The sequence below is a fragment of the Bombyx mandarina genome, chromosome 21 (assembly GCF_030267445.1).
Source record: "Bombyx mandarina strain Sakado chromosome 21, ASM3026744v2".
In the NCBI taxonomy this organism is placed as follows: domain Eukaryota; kingdom Metazoa; phylum Arthropoda; class Insecta; order Lepidoptera; family Bombycidae; genus Bombyx; species Bombyx mandarina.
This window is the reverse complement of record NC_143227.1, coordinates 10905046-10931292: the sequence shown is the minus strand read 5'-3', so window position 1 is coordinate 10931292 and position 26247 is coordinate 10905046. Positions and strand designations below refer to the sequence as shown.

Genomic DNA, 26247 nt, shown 5'->3' with positions numbered 1-26247 from the left:
GGCAGGTGAGCGAGCAAAGGCTCAGCCAGGAGGGGTGAGATTTGCTAACAGCTACCCGAGCGCCTCCGAAGGAGACCTAACAACTCAAGAGCAGCTTCGCGAATGAATCTACTACCGGATCGGAAACGCGACCCGCTGAGAAGATCCGGCGAGAAACTCAGCGGGCTGTGTCTGTGGGTTGATTCTCTCGTCGAGCCCTTCGTCGCAAGCGATTGGTTCGACGGGAACGAACGAAACATAATACGAAGTTATGAAATTAATTACTATTATAAAAATTGGTTTAAATGTAGTTGTGTCTATTTTTACGGAGCAACACAACATACATTGGAGTCTTTTTTGAAATAATAACAAAACAAGTACAATTAAAATTTTATTATTCTTATATACAATTTCATCAAATTCACTTCAATAAGCACATTCATTTCTACGCGTTATTTCAAAACGTTTCTTTGTCTTCACATTATCTAACCTTTTCTAGTCTTAAGTCTTATACAAATACAATAATCCGCCCTTCGACTTAACAATTGAATAATTTTTCACTTTAACGCCTACGTTACAACAATATAATATACTATAATAGGGAGGAAATAAAAAAAAACATTTTTTCTTACTTTCGCATCAAACTATGTTTCGTGTTTATAAAGATGACAATAAACAAAGAGCATAATATATATTTTATGTGTTGTATCAAATACACGGTAGGGTGCGTAATTTTTTTTAATAGATTGAATGTATATTTTATGCATAATTAAAAAAATACAATACTTTCTGCTTTTCTTCTCTATGTTCTCTATAAGTGTGGGGAATTCCATAATCCTCCGTCCGCGCAATGTACGTATTAATATATAGATATACACTTTTATGGTTCACCCAACAACTTTCTGTTTACTTTATTCTATGAGAAACCATTTCCACAGTAGTGCCGTTTTTTTTTTTTAAATCAAGAGACTTTGGGATGTCTTTTTCCCAAGAAATTGTTAGCGAGGCTGATGCGGTAGCCGCGGCGTGATGTTAAGGCTGCAAGTACCGCTCGTCGCACCCCCCACCCCGCACGCTGGACCAACCCCTAACCTGTGCCGCGCTGGGGATACAGGTACCCACCGTCCGAGCCAGGGTACGGTAATAACTGGTAGTAGGACCTCTGGTGAGTCCGCGCGGGAAGGTACCACCACCCCACCTATTTCTGCCGTGAAGCATGGGCGTTTTGGTTTGAAGGGCACGGCAGCTGTTGTATTCAGAATTAGAACTCATGCCAAGGGTGGGTGGCGGCATTCACATTGTCGATGTGGGGTGTCCACCAGGCGGGCCGTTAGCTCTATATCTAAGCAAATAGGCAATAAAAAAACCCCTAGACTTAGACTTAGTAAAGTTTTAGAAAGTCGTTTTAGAAGACTTATCACCAAACCCTTGTTAAGGTTTTGGTGATAAGTGGTTATTGGAGCCCATAATAATATATATCACAGCGTGAATGCCCTCATCAACAATGAAAGTTATTTACAGCCGTTGTAACTATACTGAGACCTTAGAACTGAATTCTCAAGGTGTATATGACTATGGGCTCCAATAACCACTTAACAGCAAGTGGGCTGTAAGCTCGTCCAAAAAAAAAAAAACGAGTCGTAGTGGAGCTCCCCTCCTGCGAGTGCGCCATCTTATGGACACAAGGCGAACTGGAGAGCACTATGAGCGACATGAGCGCTGTCCCGTACACAACACAACATAACTCAGTAAGTTAAAATTCTAATACATTTTGAATTTATTAACGAATATTTTTCGAAACATTTAATCTATAGTTAGATTCAACACCAAAAAAAAATGGCTAACCAATTTTCACATCAAAACTTTCTGGCGATTTGTTTTTAGATGAATACGAACGTATCTTTAACGCATCCCGTCTTCAAAGCCTACTACATATTATATATTGCAGTAGGCAGCGGCTTGGCTCTGCTCCTGGCATTGCTGAAGTCCATGGGCGACGGTAACCACTTACCATCAGGTGGGCCGTACGCTCGTCTGCCTACAAAGGCAATAAAAAAAACATGACAACACTTCCACGACAACATTAACAAATTAAGATCATAAGAAAATATTTTCAAATTGAATTTATTCATTACTAGCGACCCGCCCTCGCTTCGCTTCGGAAACATTAAAACACACATGAAACAAACAAAAAAAATTAAAAAAAGTAGCCTATGTTCATCAGGGACAATGTCGGCTTCTAATGGAAAAAGAATTTTTCAAATAGGTCCAGTAGTTTCGGAGCCTATTCGAAACAAACAAACAAACAAATCTTTCCTCTTTATAATATTAGTATAGATGCTAACAAAGAGCTATCAGATTTGACAGATGACATCCCACCTAAATATGTAATTATAATGTATCATGATGATATATAAAAAAAGTCCTGCACAAATAATCATAAATTATTATTATTATATTACGAGAATCCCTTAACTTAATAATCAACCAGCGAATGTCGTCTCTATGGAGCAGTCTTTAACGTTGTATGTCGTTCGTCTCGCGGCGACGCTCACGCCGTCAGCGCCACGAACTGGTGGAACACGTCCAGTATGTGCGGGTCCAGGTCCTGCGTGAACAGCAGCGTCTCCAGCGTGCTGCTGTACTTCTGGACTTGCTCGTGGTGCTGGAACAGACGGAATACTGTATGTGGAGTACATGAGTGAACGCCATCTATCGCCGGATACCAGAAACGAATGTGGCGGGTAGCCATCATACAACGCAAGATATTTGACACGATGCCTGAATCTTGCTTACGACATTTTCAAGACAAGCTTGGATATATACAAGTTCCGGACAACAGTATTTGGACCGTCGGTCTACCGAGCAAATATCATCCGCTTGGTGGAAAGTCTTCCTTTCGTCGTAATCGCCCAAACGAATATCGAAGAACCTAGTAAAAATCGAGAAGTACAACGACATCTATTGTCTTATAACGGAAACACACATAAAAGCTACTCGACTTGCCCAGAATGTTCTCGATAAATCTAGGGATGTCGTATCGACTATAAAAGCGTTGTAGAAATAGCACGAAGTCAAGTCAGTAATCGGAACTACTCGAAGCGAAACAGCGAACGGATCGCCTGAAGCGAAACGAAGACGCGAATCGAGAATTTTAAAGTGTTCGTGAGTGTTTAAAGTTAAATACAGTTTTAATTTATACTTCGGTAGAATTTTATTTATCCCGAACCCCAGCGCGTTAGCACTATGTTATTGGTGATTAGTAGTTTTAAAGGTTTAAAAAAAAAATTAAATGGGAAAATTTGAGTACCCTGCACCCCAGTAGAGGGTAATAGGAAAGATGGAGAAGAAGGCGGATAAAAAACCTGAATGGCGATTGAGCAACATGAAGGAGTTTGGAGACGGTAGTAGGAGATGACACAGGATCACCTCGGTCAGGTACTACTGGTGGGGCGAAGGGCGTGCTGTATACTCACGATGAGGAAGACCTGCGTGAGGCGGTGCAGCGTGGCGCGGTACCAGTGGGTGTGGGGGTCGCGTGCGTCTGTATCACAGCGGACGAGATGCTCCGAGAGGATCATGATGAACCGCTGGAATACGATCAGGAAGAGCCGCTTCTGGTCCATATGTGCAGCTTCCAGGCGCTCCTCCATACGCTCGACCGCCTGGAATACAAACACGTGCACATTAAAAATCTGCATACCTTCAAATTTCAAATGTTTGGTTACAGTGCGTTGGTTATACCTCTTCAGTAGGCTTGTCCTGGTCTTTCTTCTTCTTACTGTTCTCATCTTCAGAATCCGAACTGCTCGAGTCCGCTCTTGCTAATGCTTCGCGGGCTTCCTGGAGCTCTGCACCTGTCGAACAAATTGGATATTTTTTTAAGGGATTTTATGACCTGGTAACTGAGACCTTTAAGTCATGTCTTATTTTAATTTAGATTCATATTTGGATATTATGGAGTGAAATGAAATGAAGATTATTAATTTGAGACATTAATCAACTGGGATGAAATTAAATGAAATGAAATGGGATGAAATATAATCTCAGTAAAATGGTGGTCATTTACTAAGATTTTTTCAGTGGACTTTTTGGAGGATACCGAGAAGTTACGTCCAGCGGCTTTGTTTGATTTTCCCACATTTGTGCACTTTCACAGATATTAAACAGTTAATAAACCACCATTATTACACATTTAAACCCGAAGAAACACTAAATAGACAAAATAAAACAAATCACACAACTTCACTCCTCGCGTTCCCATCAAAAAGTCCAATTACATATTTTAAAATTAAATTGCATCTACCTTCATAGATTTTCATTTGTAAAACACAAGGCACTTACTGAGCTTCGACACGTGCTTGTTCATCTTATCGATGGTCAGATGCAACATCTCCCAGAGGCAGCCGTGCGTGAAGTAGGGCGCCATCTCCTTCGAGAAGAGCCACGTGGCGACGGCGCTGCACTCGACGATCTGAGTCTTGAGCATCTTGTCGATGAGCACGCAGACCATCTGCGGGTGTCGCTGCCACAGCTCCCACACGTTGCGCAGGATGCATATCTGCGCCTCCTCAGACTCGGCTAAGATCTGTAATTATTAGTAAACATTTTTCAAAATCACAAGTTCAATTTTTTTTTAATTTTTTTTGTTGCTTAGATTGGTGGACGAGCTCTCAGCCCACCTGGTGTTAAGTGGTTACTGGAGCCCGTAGACATCTACAATGTAAATGCCGCCACCCACCTTAAGACATTAGTTCTAAAGCCTCAGTTTTTACAGTACCCTTCAAACCGTAACACATTACTGCTTCACGGCAGAAATAGGCGGGGTGATGGTACCTACAAGATGTCCTACCACGAGTAATATTCCACTAGTCATATACCACCAGTTCGATTCAGTTTTCGTAAGTTACATCCATGCCACCGATGACCGAACACTATGGACGAAAGTCACATGTGGCCGCGATCCTCAGCAGTGAGGGAACTATGAAAAAGGTTCCGTGTGGTCAACTTTTATACAATTATCACTTCATAATTTGGATAATATTGGGATATACTATTGGTAAAGGAATGTCTTTATTTTCCGAAATGTGTAACTGTAATACGGATGTAATTCTCGGATAGTTTTTTTTTCTGTTTAACGCGAACTCACCTTAAAAACGTAATGAAACTTCGAGATCGCAGCGAAACTGTGCGAAATGCTCTTGCTGCCGAGATTCAGCAGGGTCTGCACGAAGACGTCGATTTTCAGGGGGTTGTACGCGGTCGGCTGGTTGGCCGTTTGTTCGCCCTCCTTGAGGGGGTTCGGTAGGTCGCGGAGAACGTTCAATGCTTCTTCGGGTGTGCACTTGTTACGCACGAATACAACGAGCTGATGGGCGGCTTCGGTGCCGGGTAGCGCGGCTGTTTAAAAAAAAACATTTCTAAATAAAAAAAAAACTAAACACATACTTCTTATACTTAGATACTAGAAAGTACCGACAGGATTATATCTTATCTTATATCTTTAAACGAGAAATTCTTGTATAGTTCTTCAACTAACCATATTTCACATACGTGTTTAAACTACTGCAGATGATCCATCAACAATTAATGTAGATGGTAACAACGTGATAGCTAGAGACCATAGCGAACAATACCACGACCGAGCGGTTGCGTAAAATTACCACACCTCCGTTCCGAAGCAATGGTAACGATCATGAGAATATTTCGTTCATTCACTAAAACTTCGATATAAATCTTTCTTTCTTATCTTTAATATGTTTCTTTCTTATCTTTCGTATTTTTAATACGGTTTGTTTTCGAATAGACCATCACGGTATTCATATTGCACTAGACAGATGGAGGTAACTATACTGAGACCCTTAGAACTTATATCTCAAGGTGGGTGGCGCATTTACGTTGTAGATGTCTATGGGCTCCAGTAACCACTTAAGACCAGGTGGGCTGTGAGCTCGTCCACCCATCTAAGCAATAAAAAAAAGAAAAGGTAGTTAACGAGGTGAATAGAATAACCTAGCGTTTGGTGATAGACAGAGACAACTTAATACAAAGTTGAAGCCTCAATGGTTTACAGTAAATTAAAATAATTAGCTCGTACAAGTAGGAGGCGCTTAAGGAGACGAATAACATAGCCTTTGGTGATAGACGGAGACAACTTGAGACATAAAATTGAAGCTTCCATGGTTTACAGTAAATTAAAATAAAATTAACTCGTTCCAGTAAGCAAGCTTACGCGTTACATCTATGTTTTGTTTTAGATTTGGAAAAATATAAATGAAGCCAGAACACAATCTGGTGACAATAACACGCAATGAAACGTAATCTAAAATGGAAGGCCGCGTGTGTGATCCTCTGTATATAAGGGAATCAGACGGGCGCCCATCAACTACCTTCGTTGTACATTACGGGTACAAAAATAATATGAACTTACTACAAATATACATTTTGTATGGTGGTAATGAATTCCAAGAAAGAAAAATAATCGAATAATGTCGAAATTCAATAATCACTGACAAATCACGATAAATCGTTTTTTATTTATTTGTTTTTTTATTGCTTAGATGGGTGGACGAGCTCACAGCCCACCTGGTGTTAAGTGGTTACTGGAGCCCATAGACATCTACAACGTAAATGCGCCACCCACCTTGAGATATAAGTTCTAAGGTCTTAAGTATAGTTACAACGGCTACCCCACCCTTCAAACCGAAACGCATTACTGCTTCACGGCAGAAATAGGCAGGGTGGTGGTACCCACCCGCGCGGACTGACAAGAGGTCCTACCACCAGTAATTACGCAAATTATAATTTTGCGGGTTTCATTTTTATTACACGATGTTATTCCTTCACCGTGGAAATCAATCGTGAACATTTGTTGAGTACGTATTTCATTAGAAAAAATGGTACCCGACTGGGATTCGAACACCGGTGCATCGCTCAAGACGAATGCACCGGACGTCTTATCTGTTAGGCCACGACGACTTCGAATTTTTTTATTAATTACATTTTCTCTTTTCTATTGTTAATTATTTTTTTAAAGTTTGTATAGCAATAACTACTAAACGAAAGCGAAATTAAAATCGGTTATAATATATTATATCGAATCTAAAATATACATTGAGCTCTTTTTTACAACGATGTTTGTAATAACGCATACAAACTATTTACTTTTCATAGTTAAAACAATATTCAAATTTACACAATAATGTTTATGTAAATAATTTAAAAAAAAATTGGATATTAAACGCGAATTAGCAATTCATTGGTGCATATATGCATACAATTTATACTGCTACTTACTATTTTCGATTCTCAAGATTCTAGCGCCGCGAAAATTACGAATATAAAGCGGAGAAAAATCCAAGAGATGGAAAGTGCGCACGCGACGAGCTAGAAATTTCACCGGCAAACGCGTGCTTATTACAATGTATACTTTCTTTATACGACAACATACCGTCCAAACGGAATCGTAAATTAAATAATGAATATTAAAAATTGCACACGATTCAATTAAACTAAAAACAGCATAACTCAGTAGTTGTAAAATGATTTTAAGCTTTAATCTCGTAAATAATGTATAAATTTAAAAATTTCGGTCATTCTTCTAGAGTTTTCGTGTTCGTGGTGATTGAATCATTATTATGATTTTAATTATTTTTTTATTGGACAACGTAGTTTTTGAACGGGCTCATGGTTCAGCAAATGAATTTTAAAATTTCGGTTATTCTTCTAGAGTTTTCGTGTTCGTGGTGATTGAATCATTATGATTTTAATTATTTTTTTATTGGACAACGTAGTTTTTGAACGGGCTCATGGTTCAGCAAATGAATTTTAAAATTTCGGTTATTCTTCTAGAGTTTTCGTGTTCGTGGTGATTGAATCATTATTATGATTTTAATTATTTTTTTATTGGACAACGTAGTTTTTGAACGGGCTCATGGTTCAGCAAATGAATTTTAAAATTTCGGTTATTCTTCTAGAGTTTTCGTGTTCGTGGTGATTGAATCATTATTATGATTTTAATTATATTTTTATTGGACTACGTAGTTTTTAAACGGGCTCATGGTTCAGCAAATACATTTTAAAATTTCGGTCATTCTTCTGGAGTTTCGTGTTCATGGAGATTGAATCATTATTATTATTTTAATAATTTTCTTATTGGACTACGTAGTTTTTGAAGGAGTCATGGTTCAGCAATACGATTGCCGGAGCCTATAAACTTCACAACGCCCCCCCTTTTCTTTAAGCACACCGAATTCAGAAATAGACCGTGTGATGATTAGCTCTATGTGGCGGGTAGCCATCATACAACGCAAGATATTTGACAGATGCCTGAATCTCGCTTACGACATTTTCAAGATAAGCTTACAAATATACAAGTACCGAACAACAACATTTTAATAACACTGAACGTATTATTAATTAGGCCAGGACCGCTTAAAATTTTAATAATGTCCACAACTCGCGAAATTTTTTGGTCATAATTTAGAGATTCTTTGTCGCCGTCGTGAAAATCGTTGAGGAGCTAACGATGATTAAGAAATTAACGCGTTACATAACTTTCTTTCAGAGCTAAGTTTAGAGCAACAGCGGTGTCTTCTTAATTGTCATTCTATATTTAAATGTACTTAAAATCGAACTCTGCATTCAATGAATTTATGTTAAAATTTAAATTTCGTAGAATCATAAACTAGCCCCAAAAATAAACACAAAAATCGATCGATTAATTTTAAATGTTACCATATTGTCTTGAAATAATCGTGAATTTAGAATTTGAAATGTTCAGGATTGATTTCCACGGTGAAGGAATAACGTCGTGTAGTAAAAATCAAACCCGCAAAATTATAATTTGCGTAATTACTGGTGGTAGGACCTATTGTGAGTTCGCACGGGTAGGTACCACCGCCCTGTCTGTTTCTGCCGTGAAGCAGCAATGCGTTTCGGTCAGAAGGGTAGGGTAGCCGTTGTAACTATACTGAGACCATAGAACTTATATCTCAAGGTGGGTGGCGGCATTTACGTTGTAGATGTCTATAGGCTCCAGTAACCACTTAACATCCATCCAAACAATAAAAAAAAATTGAACCAAAGAACGGCGATCATATAAACAATAACACGGCCGATAGTAGAATCAAGATACGATGTAAGTACAGTCGTTAGCATAGCTGTTGCACCATCTCGGTTTCCTTGCTCACGACGCATTACAACATTTCCCACGGAATACAGTCTGCGCGTAACACAGCTTAAAAAAAATACATTCCAAACATTAAATATCCACTTTAATTAAATAATTAAAATATCATTTTTGTATCATAATATAAGAATTACGGAACCGTAAAATTCTTGACGTATCTGAATGAACTTTATCACATTCTCTATCTTCTATTTGTGTAAGGTATTGTAATTGATAAGAGAGAACTCAACCGAGGGTCTAATCTGTGGCACTTAATAGAGATAGAGAGAGAATAGAAAAAACTAGGAAGTTTTTGATATTCTGTGTCGATCATTGTCAATCTCATAGAAGTAATGGACATTCAATTCGAAAAAATAGAATAAATTAGTCCTTATTACGTATGCCGTATCGATTAAGGGAATCTAGTTTTAAGCATAACACACACATAAAAACTCGTCATGATTCAAAGGATAAGACGCCTGGTATATAGGCGCATCGAACGATGCCGATATGCCAATGTCCAAATACCGCAGGTGGGAAATTTTCTAATGAAATATTCTATATACTCAAACTCACAACAATTATATTCATGAATGTCTTTCACGATAAAGTCCATTTCGAAAAAGCGGCACGACACGAGAATCCTCTCGTCGTGGCCGTGAGGAACTACATTCCCGATCTTGCGGACCGAATGGTAAAACGTCGACGTCGCCCTAAAGACGTCATTTCGGATCCTCCCAATCTACTAACCGGGCTTTTAGGTACTTGAAGCACCGGTCATCGTTCTCGTCGAACCCGTCGCTTGCGACGAAGGGTTCGGCGAGTAAATTAACCCACAGACACAGCTCACTGAGTTTCTCGCTGGATCGTCTCAGTGCGTCGCATTTCCGATCCGGTGGTAGATGCTGCGAAGCACTGCCCTTGCTAGGGTTAGTGTTAGCGTCATCAGGTTAGGGTTAGGGTTAGTGTCATCAGGTTTGAGCCTCGTGAGCTCAACTATTTGTTAGGTTACGCTGGCAATTATAGCCTCTCAAGGCTACCACCAAAAGTAGGAAAAAAACGGGAAAAAAACGATAAAGGACTAAAATCGAGTCATCAAAATCAAAGTCGATGAAAAACAGCGTAATTATAATACTATACCATAAAATTGTGTACCCAAGTTTCATTGTTGGTGAGGGCATTTACGCTGTGATATCTATGGACTCCTATAACCACTTAACACCAAAACCTTAACAAGGGGTGTACACCCCACATCAACAATATAAACGCTGCCGCTCACCCTTAGGCATGAGTTTTAATTCTGAATACAACGGCTGCCCCGCCCTTCAAACCGAAACGCATTACTAATTCACGACAACAATAGGCAGGGTACCACAAGGTACCACACCTTCGTGTGCGAGCTCGTTAGAGGCCCTACCACCAGTAAGGAATTAAATGAAAAAAGAGGCGACAGTTAGTGTTCTGCTTGAGAGGGGTTGCGAAGGAACCGATGCTACGTTTGATCAGTCAAGGCAAGTTGGTGCGACAGCACCGCACGCGCTTCGAACGGCGAAACGATAGATATAAAAAAAATATAAGCAAATATTTTGTCTGTGAAACCCGTGTGCAGTGACTCAGTGGACAGAGATGAGATCCGCTCTGCTATGCGTTTTCATTGCGCTAATAGTTGTGAGTACATCATATCGCTTTTTCGCATTAAAAGTGTACAATTTCCAAATATATTCGAAATTGAGTTAATATGCGTAAACATTTGGTACCACCAGTATTTTTCTCATAAATACTGTCAAGAGAGCGTAGGTTAGTATTAGTTTTTTTTTTTTTAGTTTACTTATGTTTTGACTGCTATTAACAAAATTAATACATAATTTTATCTTAGTTTAAAAGACAGATAATGTAATTGGTAAAAACTAAAAAATAAATGTTGCAAATATGTTTAATATTAAAAGTATATGTTAAACCTTTAAGACACTCTCCTGTAAAATTAGTAAGTTTTGAAATTATACAGTTTTAATGCGAGAAGACGATATATTTCCAAGGATACCTTGTTTTTCTAGTGATGTTAATTTTAATCAAAATCTTATTTTCTGCTTTTTATTTATAAATAACTATTTAACAATAATATTTTATGTGTTATTTATTTGTAAATAAATATGATAAATTTAATATAAAATAAATACAGAAGCGATTATGAATACTAGTTGAAGCTTTCATTAAAGGTCTATAGTTCTTAAAACTACTTTTACGGTAGAATCACGTTTTTTTTTAAATTGTCATTACATTAGCTCCGACGTTTCGAATACTTTAGTTTTCGTTGTCACGTCCAATTTTTTTTTTTATTGCTTTGATATGTGGACGAGCTCACAGTCCACCTGGTGTTAAGTGGTTACTGGAGCCCGTAGACATCTACAACGTAAATGCGCCACACACCTTGAGATATAAGTTCTAAGGTCTCAATATAGTTACAACGGCTGCCCCACCCTTCAAACCCAAACGCATTACTGCTTCACGACAGAAATAGGCGGGGCGGTGGTACCTACCCGCGCGGACTCACAAGAGGTCCTACCACCATTGAAGACTATTAAAAGTATATGCAGTAAATGCTCTCTATTCGCGGGCTATACATTCCGTAAATATGCCGTGGAAAAGCGTGTTTACACAGGATATTGATTCGGTTGAATCCCTACATATTGTAACCTTTTTTATCAGGTATGCACCGATGAGATCCGCGAATAAAGAAATATTTAGTCCCGAATATAGGAATTGGAACGCATCTTTTTAAATCCGCGAATAATGAAAACGCAACTGAAGGAAGCACGAATAAGAAGCTTTTACGCGTTGATATGCGTTTAAATATCACTTTCTAAAACTTTGTACTGTTTGAAGTAGAAAAAATCTTAATAAAAATCATATTATTTTACATACAGCATTTCTGTATTACCTAAATTATTAATAAACTTACTTATTGATTCCAATTACATAATAAACAAAAAAAATGTTTTAATGTCCCATTTGCTTCTTTTTTTCCCTACCTATTCTTGTGACCTCCAGGGGTTATGCTAGATTCACCGGACGAGTAGAACAGCTCACGGGGCTCTTCTAATTTAGTGACGTTACTAACACTAGCCCTAGCAAAAGCAATGCTTCGCAGAATCTATCACCGGATCGGAAACGCGACCCACTAAGAAGAACCGACGAGAAACTCAGTGTGCAGTGACGCTATTTAAGTGACAGGTCGCTTGTGAAAACGAAACCGTTTTTTTTTGTTCAATCTAATCACCCAATTGAATTAACCCAGATCAAACATAATCTTAAATTACGTTTCGCAAGTCACAAACGTCTATATGAGAAAAAAACCATCAAGGTCGGACAGAGCCACATAAAAGACTACAAGTCGCGCGTTCAGTGAGCTATATATGTATGTATTATGTTTACAACAATAATGAAATTAATTCAGATTATAATAGAACAACGACCTCCGGCGTTACTATTGTTCGAAAGAAAATTTTCGCATAGCCGGAGCCACCCAATGAAACGGTTCACTCGCTCAAGCGTGCGAAGCGAAATAATATATTAATTTGAATCACACAAGTTGAAGTAGGTACATACATTAACAATTCGCAAATAAATAATCGGCGAAAAATCACACACGGTCGCCTGGACCCAAATTAATATTCCTTGTACTATTGGGGACGGATACACACACACTTATATATGTTTAAATGTATACATACCTAGTCCAGCCATAAGTTCTGTTACAAATGAAAATGCACTTTTTTATTGTAAACTAGCTGACCCGGCAGACTTCGTAGTGCCTCAATCGATAAATAAAAGATCTAATCTTTTGTATAAAATAAACTTAAAACAAACAAAAGGAATCGGGGGGACACATCCAAGGGAAAACAAAATTGTTCTTTTTATTTAATTCCGAGCATTTTCGTATTTATCTACATTTTAAACCTTCTCTGGACTTCCACAAATAATTCAAGACCAACATTAGCCAAATCGGTCCAGCCGTTCTCGAGTTTTGAGTTAGCGAGACTAACGAACAGCGATTCATTTTTAGATTTAAAAATAATATACGTGTTCCAAATTCAAAATAATTAAAAAGTTGAAAAAAGAAGATAAATTTTTATGTAACAGTATTTATGACCAGACTAGTTATATAGATAAATAAACAAGACAGACAAAAAGCACTTATTAGCCGCACGTTCGGTATACACACAACGAAAATAATATAATAGTAACTCCATGATCTTACAAATCAACAAATATAATTTGGTAATCAATTAAATATTTTAGTAATTTGTAATAGAATTTTGTAATCGTCAAAAGTACGACCGTGAATACTAAATAATTTTTGTAAGTAATGTTTATGGACCGATGTAATGAAACCACAGACTCTCTGTTAGATTAATCGGGAATGTCTCTAGTAAGGTGGTCTTCGTTATTTCAATACACCATTCGCGGTTCGTAGAGTACAGTTAGACGTCTAAAACAATTGAGAGACGCGTGTCTCAAGGCGGATGACAGAATCACGCATCTATGGGCTCAGATAACTGAATACCAAGTTGACTGTGAATTCGTTTACACACTTATAGCCACCAAGGTAGGCAGCGGCTCTGCCCCTGGCATAGCTGAAGTCCATGGGCAACGGTAATCACTCACCATCAGGTGGGCCGTATGCTCGTCTGCCTACAAGAGCAATAAAAAAAATCTTTAGGATGATGCTTCATTCCAACCCACTGAGTTGTATCGGGTCGTGTCACTGAGTACCGCGATTCCGATCCGGTAGTAGATTCAGCGAAATAATGCACTTGCTAGGACAGATGTTAGCAAACTCTCTCAGGCTAAGCCTGGTGAAGCTTCTGGCCGAAATAGGTGAGCAAAAAAATTACCAGAATGTTGGAGTTCCAATTATTTTTGGTTTTCACACTTTTAACCTGACTACCGTCAAAAATTACAATTATTCTAATGACATTGCAACATTTATGTTGGCTCAAAGTCAGTGGCTAAGCTAAGCATGCTGTTAGCGGTTTACCCTAACATTTTTTCCGAATGTCCCGTTGACTGGAGTTTAAGTATGGAGTTCTCGGGTGCGCTCGGTAGCCTGCTAACCATGCGTTTACATTGTTCATGGCATTGACAACCGCTATAGGTTTCCTCTTACATACGTCAATCCAACAAAAAATATCAAAATATAATTAAAAACACTAAAAAAGTTTAACTTGTGTAATGATTAGCATTTCATCAATTCAATAAGTTAGCAGTCGAAAAACTATAGTTTTAAAATACATTTGGAAAAAACCACTTGCAACGATGCGTCGTCGCGGTACATAAACATTTGGCTCTAGATCACCTTCCGATAACAAAGGTGTTATCATCACAGGATCGCTCAATGTAAAAGGTTGCAAATGGTTTAAGCGTTATAATTACTTGCTTTGATATCACTTAAAACCATTTTTCCACAGGACTATACTAGCAATTTGGAAAATAGATAAAAAAATATGCTTTCATATGAAAGTAATCTACACGTAACCAACAAAATGAAAAAATAATTTTAAACTATAGATGTATATTCAACGAAAGACACAATTTCGACTTAATGAATAACTAATTCGTAATGGCTAAGTACGTTCGTATTAAAATTATTCGATTGGAAACTATAGCAAGCAAGCTGGATCGTCCGGCACGCAACATCTTTGTGACACGCCAACCGCTCTACCGTACTTTCCCGGCTGCCGTTTTACTTTCAAACGCATTCTCAAATGACCAGTTGGAGTTGATGAAAATTTAGAAATTTTGCTCTTCTTTTTTTAGATTCCCGAACACAACTGCGAATCGACCGAAGAAGATGACTTTAGCCCTACGCCAATACCGTTAAACAATTGGCAAAGTAAACGACAAGATGGCGCAGGCACTTTGCAAGAGATAACCAAAAGTGACGCACTGTCTTCGGTCGCGGCTGTTCCGGCACATTATTGGGAAGACGCTTTAAGGCACAGCGTTTATCTTACTTTGGTCAGAGATAAAATAGACCAACTCATAGCGAACCCTGATAGCAAAGATGAACACGCGTCAAATGACTTTGACGACCACGAAATGTGGGAAAAAATTAAAACGGCCCCTTTCGATCGACGTAAAGCGGAAAATCCGGAATGGCTTGGTGACGTCACAATGGTGGCTAGAGGACGTCTCCTAGAAGAAAGCGATGGCTTCCGTTTTGCTGAAGACGAAAAAAGACAAAAGTGTAATGATGAAAAATGTAAGGAAGGCGTTAAAGCTTACTGGTACGTGAAGCGAGTGAGGCAAAGGGACGACGAAGCGATGTCAGGAAAGTACCACTATGAGTTAACTTTTTCTGTGACCTCGCACACATCGCCAAAGAAGAAACCGTACGAAAATGCAGTAAGGACTTATACTGTTCGAGAGACAACACCGACCGTAACAAAACGAGTACACGAAACGATTAATAATAGACCACAACGAGCCATCTGGGTTCATAAGAATATAGCACCATCAAATTATCATAAAAACCAACACTATGATCAAGGTTTAGATAGAATTTTCTCTTCGTTATTCTCTGACGAGGATACATACGATGAGCCTTCGCCAAGATATAAGCAGCAAAATCACTTCAGTCCCCAAATTTATCCGCAACATTCTAAAACAGGGCACGTGACACAAAGTGATCATCACCATCATCATCATAATAAGATGATGCCTTATCCCTACAATCCCCCATCATACAAATATTCGCGACCATCCTACCAAACTTCACTATTTACTAATGTTCCTCCCTATGCGGACTTTGATTCGGGAGTGAACAATGCTCATCCATCTTCACTTTCAGATCACAGATATCTTTCATCAAACTTAGTGAAGACCACAAGGCCCGCCGTCTTACCTACTCCAGTTATGACACCATTATTGCCAACTTTGCCATCTTTAAAAAACGGAACATTCGACCTTAAATTTAACATAACCGATGTAGTATCCAAAGAACCCGAGCTCATGTCTGGTTATAAAAGTCACAATAAACCAAGACCAGCACCCATGAAAATAAGTTACTTCCCGGATCATGTTAGACCGCCAGTGTACAACGCACCTCCTGGAGTTTTTGTTACAATGGATAAGAAACCATTCAAGCCAATGCCACCATTAAAATTGACACATTCATCGAAGCCTCTAAAACCAAAACCAATAGATTTCCGACCTAGCCCACCAGTTCTATTTTCAAATCCGGATTCGTCATTTGATTCATCATTTCGACCGATAACTATTGACTATGGCGAAAATAATACAACAACAGAGAAGGGTGTGATAAAAGAAAACAACAAATCGCGTCGAATCGTACCTAATGTCAGAAAATCAACGAAAAAACAAGACAAAATCAAATCATTATCTACATCGACCTCTTCACCTGATATAATAACAGTAAGTGACGCTTCAGTTGAGGATACCGACGCAATGGATTGGGCCAACGTACTAGGAGCTTTCACTAAAACAACACCTTTAGTAACAACAAAAAAAGTGAACAAATTTAATGTAACAGAGAGCACTCCATCTACAACTGTTCCAACTGAGTCTACCACTACGACGGAAGTCAAAAAGATAAATGATGAAACTAGTTCTACGTCCACAACTTCAACAACAACGACGACGGCGGAAAAACCGAAGAAACGAACGCGACCGCCGCCGAAATTCACTAAAGTCGATAAAAATAGAAAAAGGAAACCGGCCACTAGTAGAAACACAAGTACTACAAACGCTCCAGAGAAAATCACTAGAACACGCACAACACAAGATTTGACAGCTCAAGCGAGTTCTGCTGTTGTTAATGAAAAATCTGGTTGGAAGCCTAAGAATAAAACTACCTCAACCACGCCGATGACTACGTCCGTAAGTACTACGGCATCTTCTCTTGAATCAACAATGAGTACTACGGGCCAAACAACAACCATATATACAACTACCGTGTCTCAAAAAACGACCCTAAAGCCTTCAAGTACCTCTCCGTCTACAGCTTCTAGCATACAAAACGAAATAGAACCTTCGACCATACAGCCAAGAAACAAGAATCGTTACAGACAATCCACACTGATGTACAAAGGCACATCGGTTAAACATGACAGATGGAATGCTATTTCATCAGAAAAAAATAAAACCATTGTTTCAAACAAATTTCCGAGAAGAAAGGTGTCTAATTTCCAAGGTTATGCACCGTCTACACAGAAATCAAATGATATAGAACTTGAAAAGAAGGCAGAACAGGATCATAGTACTAGTACAATAATAACTACTTTAATAGTAAATAAAAATATAAATGAAATAGAAAATAAAACAGCAACCACTGAAGCCACTTCTGATTATTCGGAGGAGAAAGATGATGAGAACAGCCAGGAGTCTACTACAGATCTTAATGAGGCAGACGATTCGGGAGAGTTTGAGGACGAAAACAATCCAACGGAAACTAGTGAAGAACGGAAACAAGAATCTCAAGATCACAGTGAATACATTTTTAATTCTACATCTAATCCTAATGAAAACTTAATTGAGAATCTTGAAGACAACGTAATAACAACTGAACAAACAATCATCACTTCATTATTTCCAACTATAAAGAATAAAACAAAATGCAAAAAGAAGAAAAATCAACAATCACTAGCAACAAAACTAAGTTCATCAAATGATATGAAAGTAGAAATGCGGACAACGATTAGTACTAGCGAAAAAACAACAACAGTAGACTTCTTAGATGAATTGTTGGATTCATTAGATGAGACAAATAAACCAAGAAATGATTCAACACAACATATTAACAGTTATGATAGGCAAATAAATGAGGAGGACAGTACGGATATAGAAGAATTTTTGTCATCTCTTGAAACAAATAACAGGAACAGTGAAGAAGATATTGCTTATGATGTAGAGCTTTCGGATGAGTTTTCCCCTTTTAACAATGATGACGATAACAGAGGCTCCAGAAATGCAAACGACAATTACAGTGATTACCAAGACAGATACAGCATATTAGAACTGATGGCAATGGAGTAAAGTTTTATATAGTTTTTAAAGAATTTACAGCTTTAATTCTGTTACAAACTATCGTTAATAAAGTCGGCATGAACGCCAAAGATATAAAACGGCAATTATCTATTAAGTCTCAAAAAATGTAGAGGCATTTATAAGAATACTTTTTAGCAACAGTTCTTCCTCATAAAATGCACAAAACCTAATGTAAATAAGTGTTTAGTTAAGTGTAGTGTAAGATTTATTATCTGTTATTTTAAATGAATAAATTATTTCATGCTTATGTGTAATGTTATTTTCCTTACCTGCACCTTCCATGGAATACTTGTAGATTGGTTCAGGCTTGGGTGGCACAAATGATGCAAACGACTCTGGGACCATGTCTTTGATTCTTTGGTGGTAAGATAGCCTGAAAAATCACAAATAAGTATTTCATATTATCACTATTAATTGTAAATTGTCGATATAAAAACAGCTTTGAGACATCAAATTTTAGTTTTTAATTTACTAGAAATATATTTTATTTTCGTGTTTTTGTTAATATAATATTGAAATTCACTTATATGTTTATTATATTATTATTGTCATGTTCGCAAAATGTTAGCATAGAATATATAAGGGAAACTTTCATAAACTTGCCTTAGACATTTTCCGAGGACCTCTCTGATAAACCTGGGTTTTGGATGTTCAGGATCTAATTGGAGACACGCCTCCCAATCTTCCCATGACCATCTGTACTGGAAGTTGCTCAAATGGTAGGCAAACCAGTTCGCAAACCTTAAAAAAAAGACTACTTTAAAATATTATTTACTATTCAACTGTAATCTTCTTTAAGTGATATTTAAGATAACAACATTCTTCTATTCAACATTGTATCATTTCGTGAAATATGCTTGAACAGAAAAACCCAAAATAAAATTTTATATTGTTCATTAATTATCCCATAGCTATACACATGCACATACATACATTTAAAGAAAAATATAAATTAAAAGATAAGGTGTAAGTGTCTTGAGTCCACAAAATTAAAATGAAACTATCAATGTATTCAAATTTCATCCAAGGTTAACATACCTGTCAAAGCAAGCAACATTCATGGTGTCAATCCTCATGAACAAAATTTCAGTAGCTTGAGCTAGAACCTGTGGCATTGTTGATGGCTGAAGCTTGCAAAGTTCAATTAATATTGAACCATAACATATCTCCAAATACCTTGGTTTTGGCAAATTAAATAATTCAGCAAATATCACCTCAACTATGCAATATTCCAGAGGAATTTTGGCTTTGTAAGGAAAGCAGAGGAGTTGAGCAGCACATTCTTTACGTTCTAAATGATATGTCTCAATAATATTGTGCAAATGTTCTTCTATCAAGAATCTCTCTATAGAGTGCACTCCAGGCAAAACTGGTCCGTCTGGACAGTCTGTGTAGTCAAACATACGGAATATAACCCGAGGCATTGGATAAGTATCAGTGTCATTATGGGGTGGTGGCTGAAATATAAAAACATCATCAATTATTACCATATGATTTGTAAACGAAAATATTATATTCGTGCAACTTTTAAAAAAAAGTTAACTTTTTATTAGTTTTGTTACCGCATTTATTAGTCAATCTTTACATGTAACATTTATTTATGGCACCCCTGGCACACAAGCTGAAATAAATTAGTCTGCAACCTTTGCTTGAAGAAACACATGTTCTTCAAGCCTCGAACTTCCACAGGGCAAGTTACTTCTAGTTCCAAAGTGTGTGTAAGGTAAATTAAATAAAATGCACTAGAAGTGGGCAGCTCCAGATATAACTAGTAAACTGTACTTTGGTGATAATGAACCATATAAATACCATAATACCAGACTAATCGAACAAAACCAAAGTATGTAAACTTTAACTAATTTGTATTAGAAAATCATAGTATATCTATTAGAAATTCATATGATACCTGAATGGCAGGAAGTGTGTGTTGTAAAGCTTCACAAAGAATAGAGTCAAAGGCAAGATATGGCCTTGGAATATGTTTCTCTGACCAATTGTCTTGTTTCAACTTCTTTATCTGAGACCAGAGGCAATCCAAATATTCTTCTTGTAAATGAGGTGAATCAGCCGACCACACCTTTAAGGCTGGCCAATGTTTCTTACTCCGTTTATTCAAGAAAACCTCTATAGTCACAAGTAAGTGATCTAATTGAGATTCCTTCTTTTCATACAACTCCCGACCAACCCAAGGTAATGCTGACAGCACCGCAAATACAAACCAATCCCTTCTGACGTGAGGTACTCCATCTTCATTAGCAGAATCTACTAATGTCTCTAATAAAGTCAGCAATGATGAAGCAGCCAATACGTGACAGTTCACCAAGTCCGCAATGAACCTTAGACAATACCTAGCAGCATTCCATTTCCCGACTTTAAGATTTTCTTTAAAGGTTTTTACTATGTAATCAACAAATTCTCCACCAAAGTTATAATTCTTTGCATTCAACAAACCAACAAGAGTTGCATAGATTGTACATTTCTCGGGCATGCGGATAGCACAATCCGTTAGTATCCGTAGTATTTTAACTCTAAAGGTACTCAAATCGGCTTCCAGTACACTTGCTAATCCTTCTAGGTTACTCTCCAAACTGGAACTACTTTTTTCGCCAACTCTTAAAATTAAGGACTCTAAGCGATCCTCGATTTCTTGGTTTTCAGATACACGACGCCTTTTCCGATGGAGGCGTTCTGAAAATAGTAAAAACAATTACATACTTCACAATGTACAAATAAAATTAAATATAACCTGTATATGTTTGATCTTAACAACTCACCATATCCTTCTTCATCATCATGTCCTCTACGACGGTTCATAATAAAATCACTGTGTGTATCACAAATCTTTGACTTTTCTCTTTATGCTTTTGTTTACGAAATCGTATTTTACGTTTAGAACAGAAAAAACGATAGCAAACTCAACAAGCTTTGAATAAATTTTCAATGTCTTCAACATAGATTATACACTTAATATACTTGAGTCTTCAACTCCGAAATCTTGCGACAAAGCAGTGCTGTCAGATGACCGTGTGAATTTCCCTCCAACTTTTTTTAAAACCCCCCGAAAAATAAGCTTTTTGAAAAAAAAAAACCAAAACAGCTTTTACTTAATTTAATCTATACTAATATTATAAAGAGGAAAGATTTGTTTGTTTGTTTGTTTCGAATAGGCTCCGAAACTATTGGACCGATTTGAAAAATTATTTTTCCATTAGAAGCCGACATTGTCCCTGATGAACATAGGCTACTTTTTTTTTTTTTTTTTGTTTCATGTGTGTTTTAATGTTTCCGAAGCGAAGCGAGGGCGGGTCGCTAGTCTATACTAATCTATACTAATATTATAAAGAGGAAAGATTTGTTTGTTTGTTTGTTTCGAATAGGCTCCGAAACTACTGGACCGATTTGAAAAATTCTTTTTCCATTAGAATCCGACATTGTCCCTGATGAACATAGGCTACTTTTTTTTATTTTTTTTTATTTTTATTTTTTGGTTTCATGTGTGTTTTAATGTTTCCGAAGCGAAGCGAGGGCGGGTCGCTAGTGAAGAAATAAAATACAAAAGTATTCTTTTATTGGAACGAAGTTCCTTACGGCAGGCTTGGAGGGGATCGCGCGCCCCGTTTGCGCGGGGACCTCGTAGGAGGTTCGGCCCTCTAACCGAAAAAAAAAAAAAAAAAGCTTGGAGGGGATAGGGATTTTGCTGCGCGACCGAACTGAAAAAAATGTGATAGTAAAACCGTAAGAAAAAATCCGTGGAAAAAAGTGCGTGGAATAAAACCGTTAAATGAGACGTGCGCAGGCGCGACAGTCGCATACACAAGCGAGTAGTGTATAATACCTTTCTCTTTCTCCTTCTTACTTTTCGTTCTCTAATCCCTTCTCTCTCTATTTAGTAATTATTTCTATTTCTATGTAATTTTATGTTGTCAACCAAAAATAAAGAGATATATTTTGTTATTTTAATTGATAATTTGAATTACTATTTTTTTTTATTTTACGTAATTTATTATTTCCTAAAATACTGAATTTCCTAAATACTTTCCCGTACTTAAATAAAAACTAATCAGCAAAATTTAAGAGAAAAACCAAGAAAACCTACATAAAATTGAGCACCATTTCTTTTTTTGCAAATTGTGTCGATTCTACATTAGCCGAAGGAACTTCGTTCCTACCTGGTGTCCCACGACACCACATCTTTTTTATTTTTAATCAAGCTATCCCATAACTTCAACCACCTCTAAAAAAATTTTTACAATCATATTCACTTTCGTTTTTATTATATAACTAGCGACCCGCCCTCGCTTCGCTTCGGAAACATTAAAACACACATGAAACCAAAAAATAAAATGAAAAAAAAGTAGCCTATGTTCATCAGGGACAATGTCGGCTTCTAATGGAAAAAGAATTTTTCAAATCGGTCTAGTAGTTTCGGAGCCTATTCGAAACAAACAAACAAACAAATCTTTCCTCTTTATAATATTAGTATAGAAGAATACACGTTTTCGGAGTTAAAGATTAAAAATCTTACATGTCCGATGTGGGAACAAAATTTATGGATCCTTATGGCAGTGAATATTGAATCTCGAGAACCGCTTCGACAGTTTCTATTGCCTATTCATCCGGTTGCGTAATTTGTCCTTTATAATATTGTTTTGTGCATAATACGTATAGTAGATTATAAATATTCTAATAGTGATGGGAATTGTGTTTGTGGATGAATTATATGGTGCTCAAAAAACCTCCGAAATTTCTCCCAACTACCTTTTTCCCCCCAAATGTCCCCTAAAGAATCTTCCCCGCCGAATCTCATCTTCAAGGTCAAAAAACCCCCGAATTTGCAGGAATTCCCCCCCATCTGGCAATTGTACGACAAAGTGACAATCTTGAAATATCGTGTCAAGTTGTCAGCTGTCAGGACTTTTTCTTTCAGTAACTGACAGTAGAGTTCGTTTCCCAAAGGTCTTCATGAAACATCATTACAGCCTAACTTTTATTAACTATTTTTTTAAAAATGATATGGTGCGTAATAAGGTGAAATTGATTTAGACTGTAATAAATTGGGATGACACTAAATAAAATGAGCTGAGATGGGATTGTAGCAACTAAAAAATCCACTGTCACAACTAGATAGTAACTTCCTGTTTGGAGGAAATTGAAAAAAAGAATAAATATTGAAAGATTACGACTGCGCCGTCCCCAAAAACAGGTCTTATTATACCTAAGCATTTCTCAAATTTTTTGCACATAGCCGCAATGTTGATGTCCCATACTTTGGTCTTTGGTAATTTTTTTACTACGATAATATAAATAACATAACTGTCGTAACTTCATTGATATTACTTAATTATCAGAGAAAATATCAAAACAACAAATAAACCACACTAACGCGTTCTAACGCGAGTCCTCATACAACGCAAGACCTCATACAACGCGAGACCTCATACAACGCGAGACCTCATACAACGCGAGACCACATACAACGCGAGACCTCATACAACGCGAGACCTCATACAACGCGAGACCTCATACAACGCGAGACATCAAACAACGTGGGACCTCATACAACGTGGGACCTCAAACAACGCGAGACCTCATACAACGTGGGACCTCATACAACGCGTGACCTCAAACAACGCAATATCTCCAGCAACTCGGCACCTCATACAACGCGAGACCTCACATAATGTGAGACCTCATACAACGCGAGACCTCATACAAGGCGAGACGTCAAGCAACGCGGAACCTCATACAACGCGGGACTTCGTACAACGCGAGACCTCATACAACGCGGGACCTACTTTGTAGTAGAACGATCGCAATAAGATCGCAAATCTCGCAATAAATAAAACCATCATCATGGACATCATGCCATGGGCGCTACTCACAAAGGGGTGCCAAACTTAAAACGTTTTAGTTTTTATCTCCTTAGTGCGTGGTAATGAATAGTATGATTTTAACACGAAAGTTGTACTCCCAAAATATTCTTATAATAATTAGAAATCCCTGGAATTTCTATATGCTTGTTAATATTCAATATTATTAAAAATAACAGAATTTATTAAAACCGCGCTAATCGTACTTTAACGACTAATTGGCCGTCTTCATTGACATGTTTCTGTTGAAGTATTGTTGAGGTTTGTTGAAGTTTTCTATATTTTTTTGATCTACAGCTCGACCAAGCTAAGTTTGCACCTCGCATCGATTACGTCACACTGCCGCTTAGGTATGGTCTGAAAAAAAGTTTCGCTATGACTTTAAAAATGTAAACAAATGTTTGATAAATTTTACTTTGTATTTTTTTTTAACAATATATTTATTATACATAGGTACATTAGGATATAGCGATATCGGCTTTTGTATTAATACCACGTGGGCATTCTTGCACTTTTTAAATTTGTATCCCAATTGCTCAGTAATAATTTTCCTTTATGTTTCCTTTTCAGGATTATGTTTCTCCCTTCACCTTTCCTTTCATTTTTGTTGCCCACAACAATCCTCTCGTAGTAAAAAAAAAATGAACGTTAAGTGTTCAGTAACAACAGTTCAAGAAAAACTTAACAAAAATAGTCCATTTATGTAACTAAGCTTCAACAAAAAACCTAACAAGAACAATTAAAAAATTTTAAATTAAACGGATAGGGAGACGAATACTCGTATGACGCGTCTCAGCGACAAAGATGCTAACAGTACTGACGCGACAGGGCGATCGCGGGAAGGTGAGCGGGGAAGCGGGCGGAGCGCCGCATTCCAGCGAGGTGCAAACTTAGCTCGGTCGAGTTGTACATAAGAAATAGACAATATAAACGCACTTGTTAACAAATGCTAGTAAATACGGCCATTGTCATCTGACTGACAAAACCGGCGCATGCGCAATGTAGGCGTGAGGTGATGGTTTGCTTATTAGATATAAAATAATTAATAATTGGGAATTTAATTGTTTTTATGATCGAACAATCACCAATAGTCGTCGAACAAACGATAATTGATTAAAATTAATTAATCTGAGCGATAAAAATAAAGATATCTAGTAAGAGAGGCCAACTTAAGGGTGATCATTTGTTTAATTAATATTTAAATAAAAGTCGAACAAACAATTTTTACGACGAACAAATAATTAAAAATAAAGAAAATCCGAAAATCAAAAAAGGGGAGATAAATTCAGTAGGCCGGTACCTATCATTGTCATAGTTTTATCATAGATTCTATAACTTAATCTAGGAATGGACTTTTTGGCGGAAACGCGAGGAGTGAAGTTGTGTGATTTGTTTTATTTTGTCTATTTAGTGTTTCTTGGGGCTTAAATGTGTAATAATGGTGGTGTATTAACTGTTTATTATCTGTGAAAGTGCAAAAATGTGGGAAAATGAAACATAGCCGCTGGACGTAGCTTCTCGGGATCCTCCAAAAAGTCCATTGAAAAATCTTAGTAAATGACCACAATTTTACTGAGATTATATTTCATCCCATATCATCTCATTTCATATCATTTAATTTCATCCCAGTTCATTAATGTCTCAAATTAATCATCTTCATTCCATTTCACTCTATAATATCATTTTTCATAAAAATATTAATATAAATTAAAATAAGATATGACTTAAAGGTCTCAGTTACCAGGTCATAAAATCCCTTAAAAAAATCTGGAAATTTTTGGCGGGAAGCGGTGAGAATTATTTTAATTAATATAGGGTTTCGTGGGGCTTGAATGTGTAATAACGCTAGTTTTTAAACTATCCAGCATCTGTGAAAGTCCAAAATGTGGGAAAATGGAATAAAGTCCAGCGGACACCTTCTCGGATCCTCCAAGGAGTCCACTGAAAAAGGCTCCGTAAATGACTACCATTTTACTGAGACTTTATTTTATGCCATTTGATCTCGTATCTTTTATTTTCATCCCAATAGCAAAGTTGCAAAAGTCACAAATTAATCAACTTCATTTCATTTCGCTCCAAATATATTTTTTAAGCCTTAACAGACTCGGCTTAAAAGTCTCATTATCAAGCCATAAAAACTTCAAATAAATAAAAATGCTGATT

The 26247-nt window shown here is 37.2% G+C and overlaps 2 protein-coding genes across 2 annotated transcripts; one reads left to right on the top strand and one right to left on the bottom strand.

Annotated features, from left to right (window-relative positions):
* Positions 1 to 357: 357 nt before the first annotated feature.
* On the bottom strand, positions 358 to 21228 carry Cbp80 (nuclear cap-binding protein subunit 1). Its single transcript, XM_028185298.2, has 10 exons — positions 20989 to 21228; positions 20121 to 20902; positions 19253 to 19671; positions 18818 to 18955; positions 18484 to 18587; positions 5129 to 5379; positions 4324 to 4567; positions 3724 to 3836; positions 3456 to 3644; positions 358 to 2644 (listed from the first exon to the last, which is right to left on the bottom strand). Exons 1-10 carry the CDS (start codon positions 21026 to 21028, stop codon positions 2531 to 2533), a joined length of 2394 nt encoding a protein of 797 aa, XP_028041099.1. The 5' UTR covers positions 21029 to 21228; the 3' UTR covers positions 358 to 2530.
* LOC114251101 (uncharacterized) lies at positions 10550 to 18461 on the top strand. The gene is made up of 2 exons (XM_028185297.2): positions 10550 to 10816; positions 14966 to 18461. The coding sequence occupies exons 1-2, from the start codon at positions 10775 to 10777 to the stop codon at positions 18200 to 18202; spliced, it is 3279 nt and encodes a 1092-aa protein (XP_028041098.2). The 5' UTR covers positions 10550 to 10774; the 3' UTR covers positions 18203 to 18461.
* Positions 21229 to 26247: the final 5019 nt, after the last annotated feature.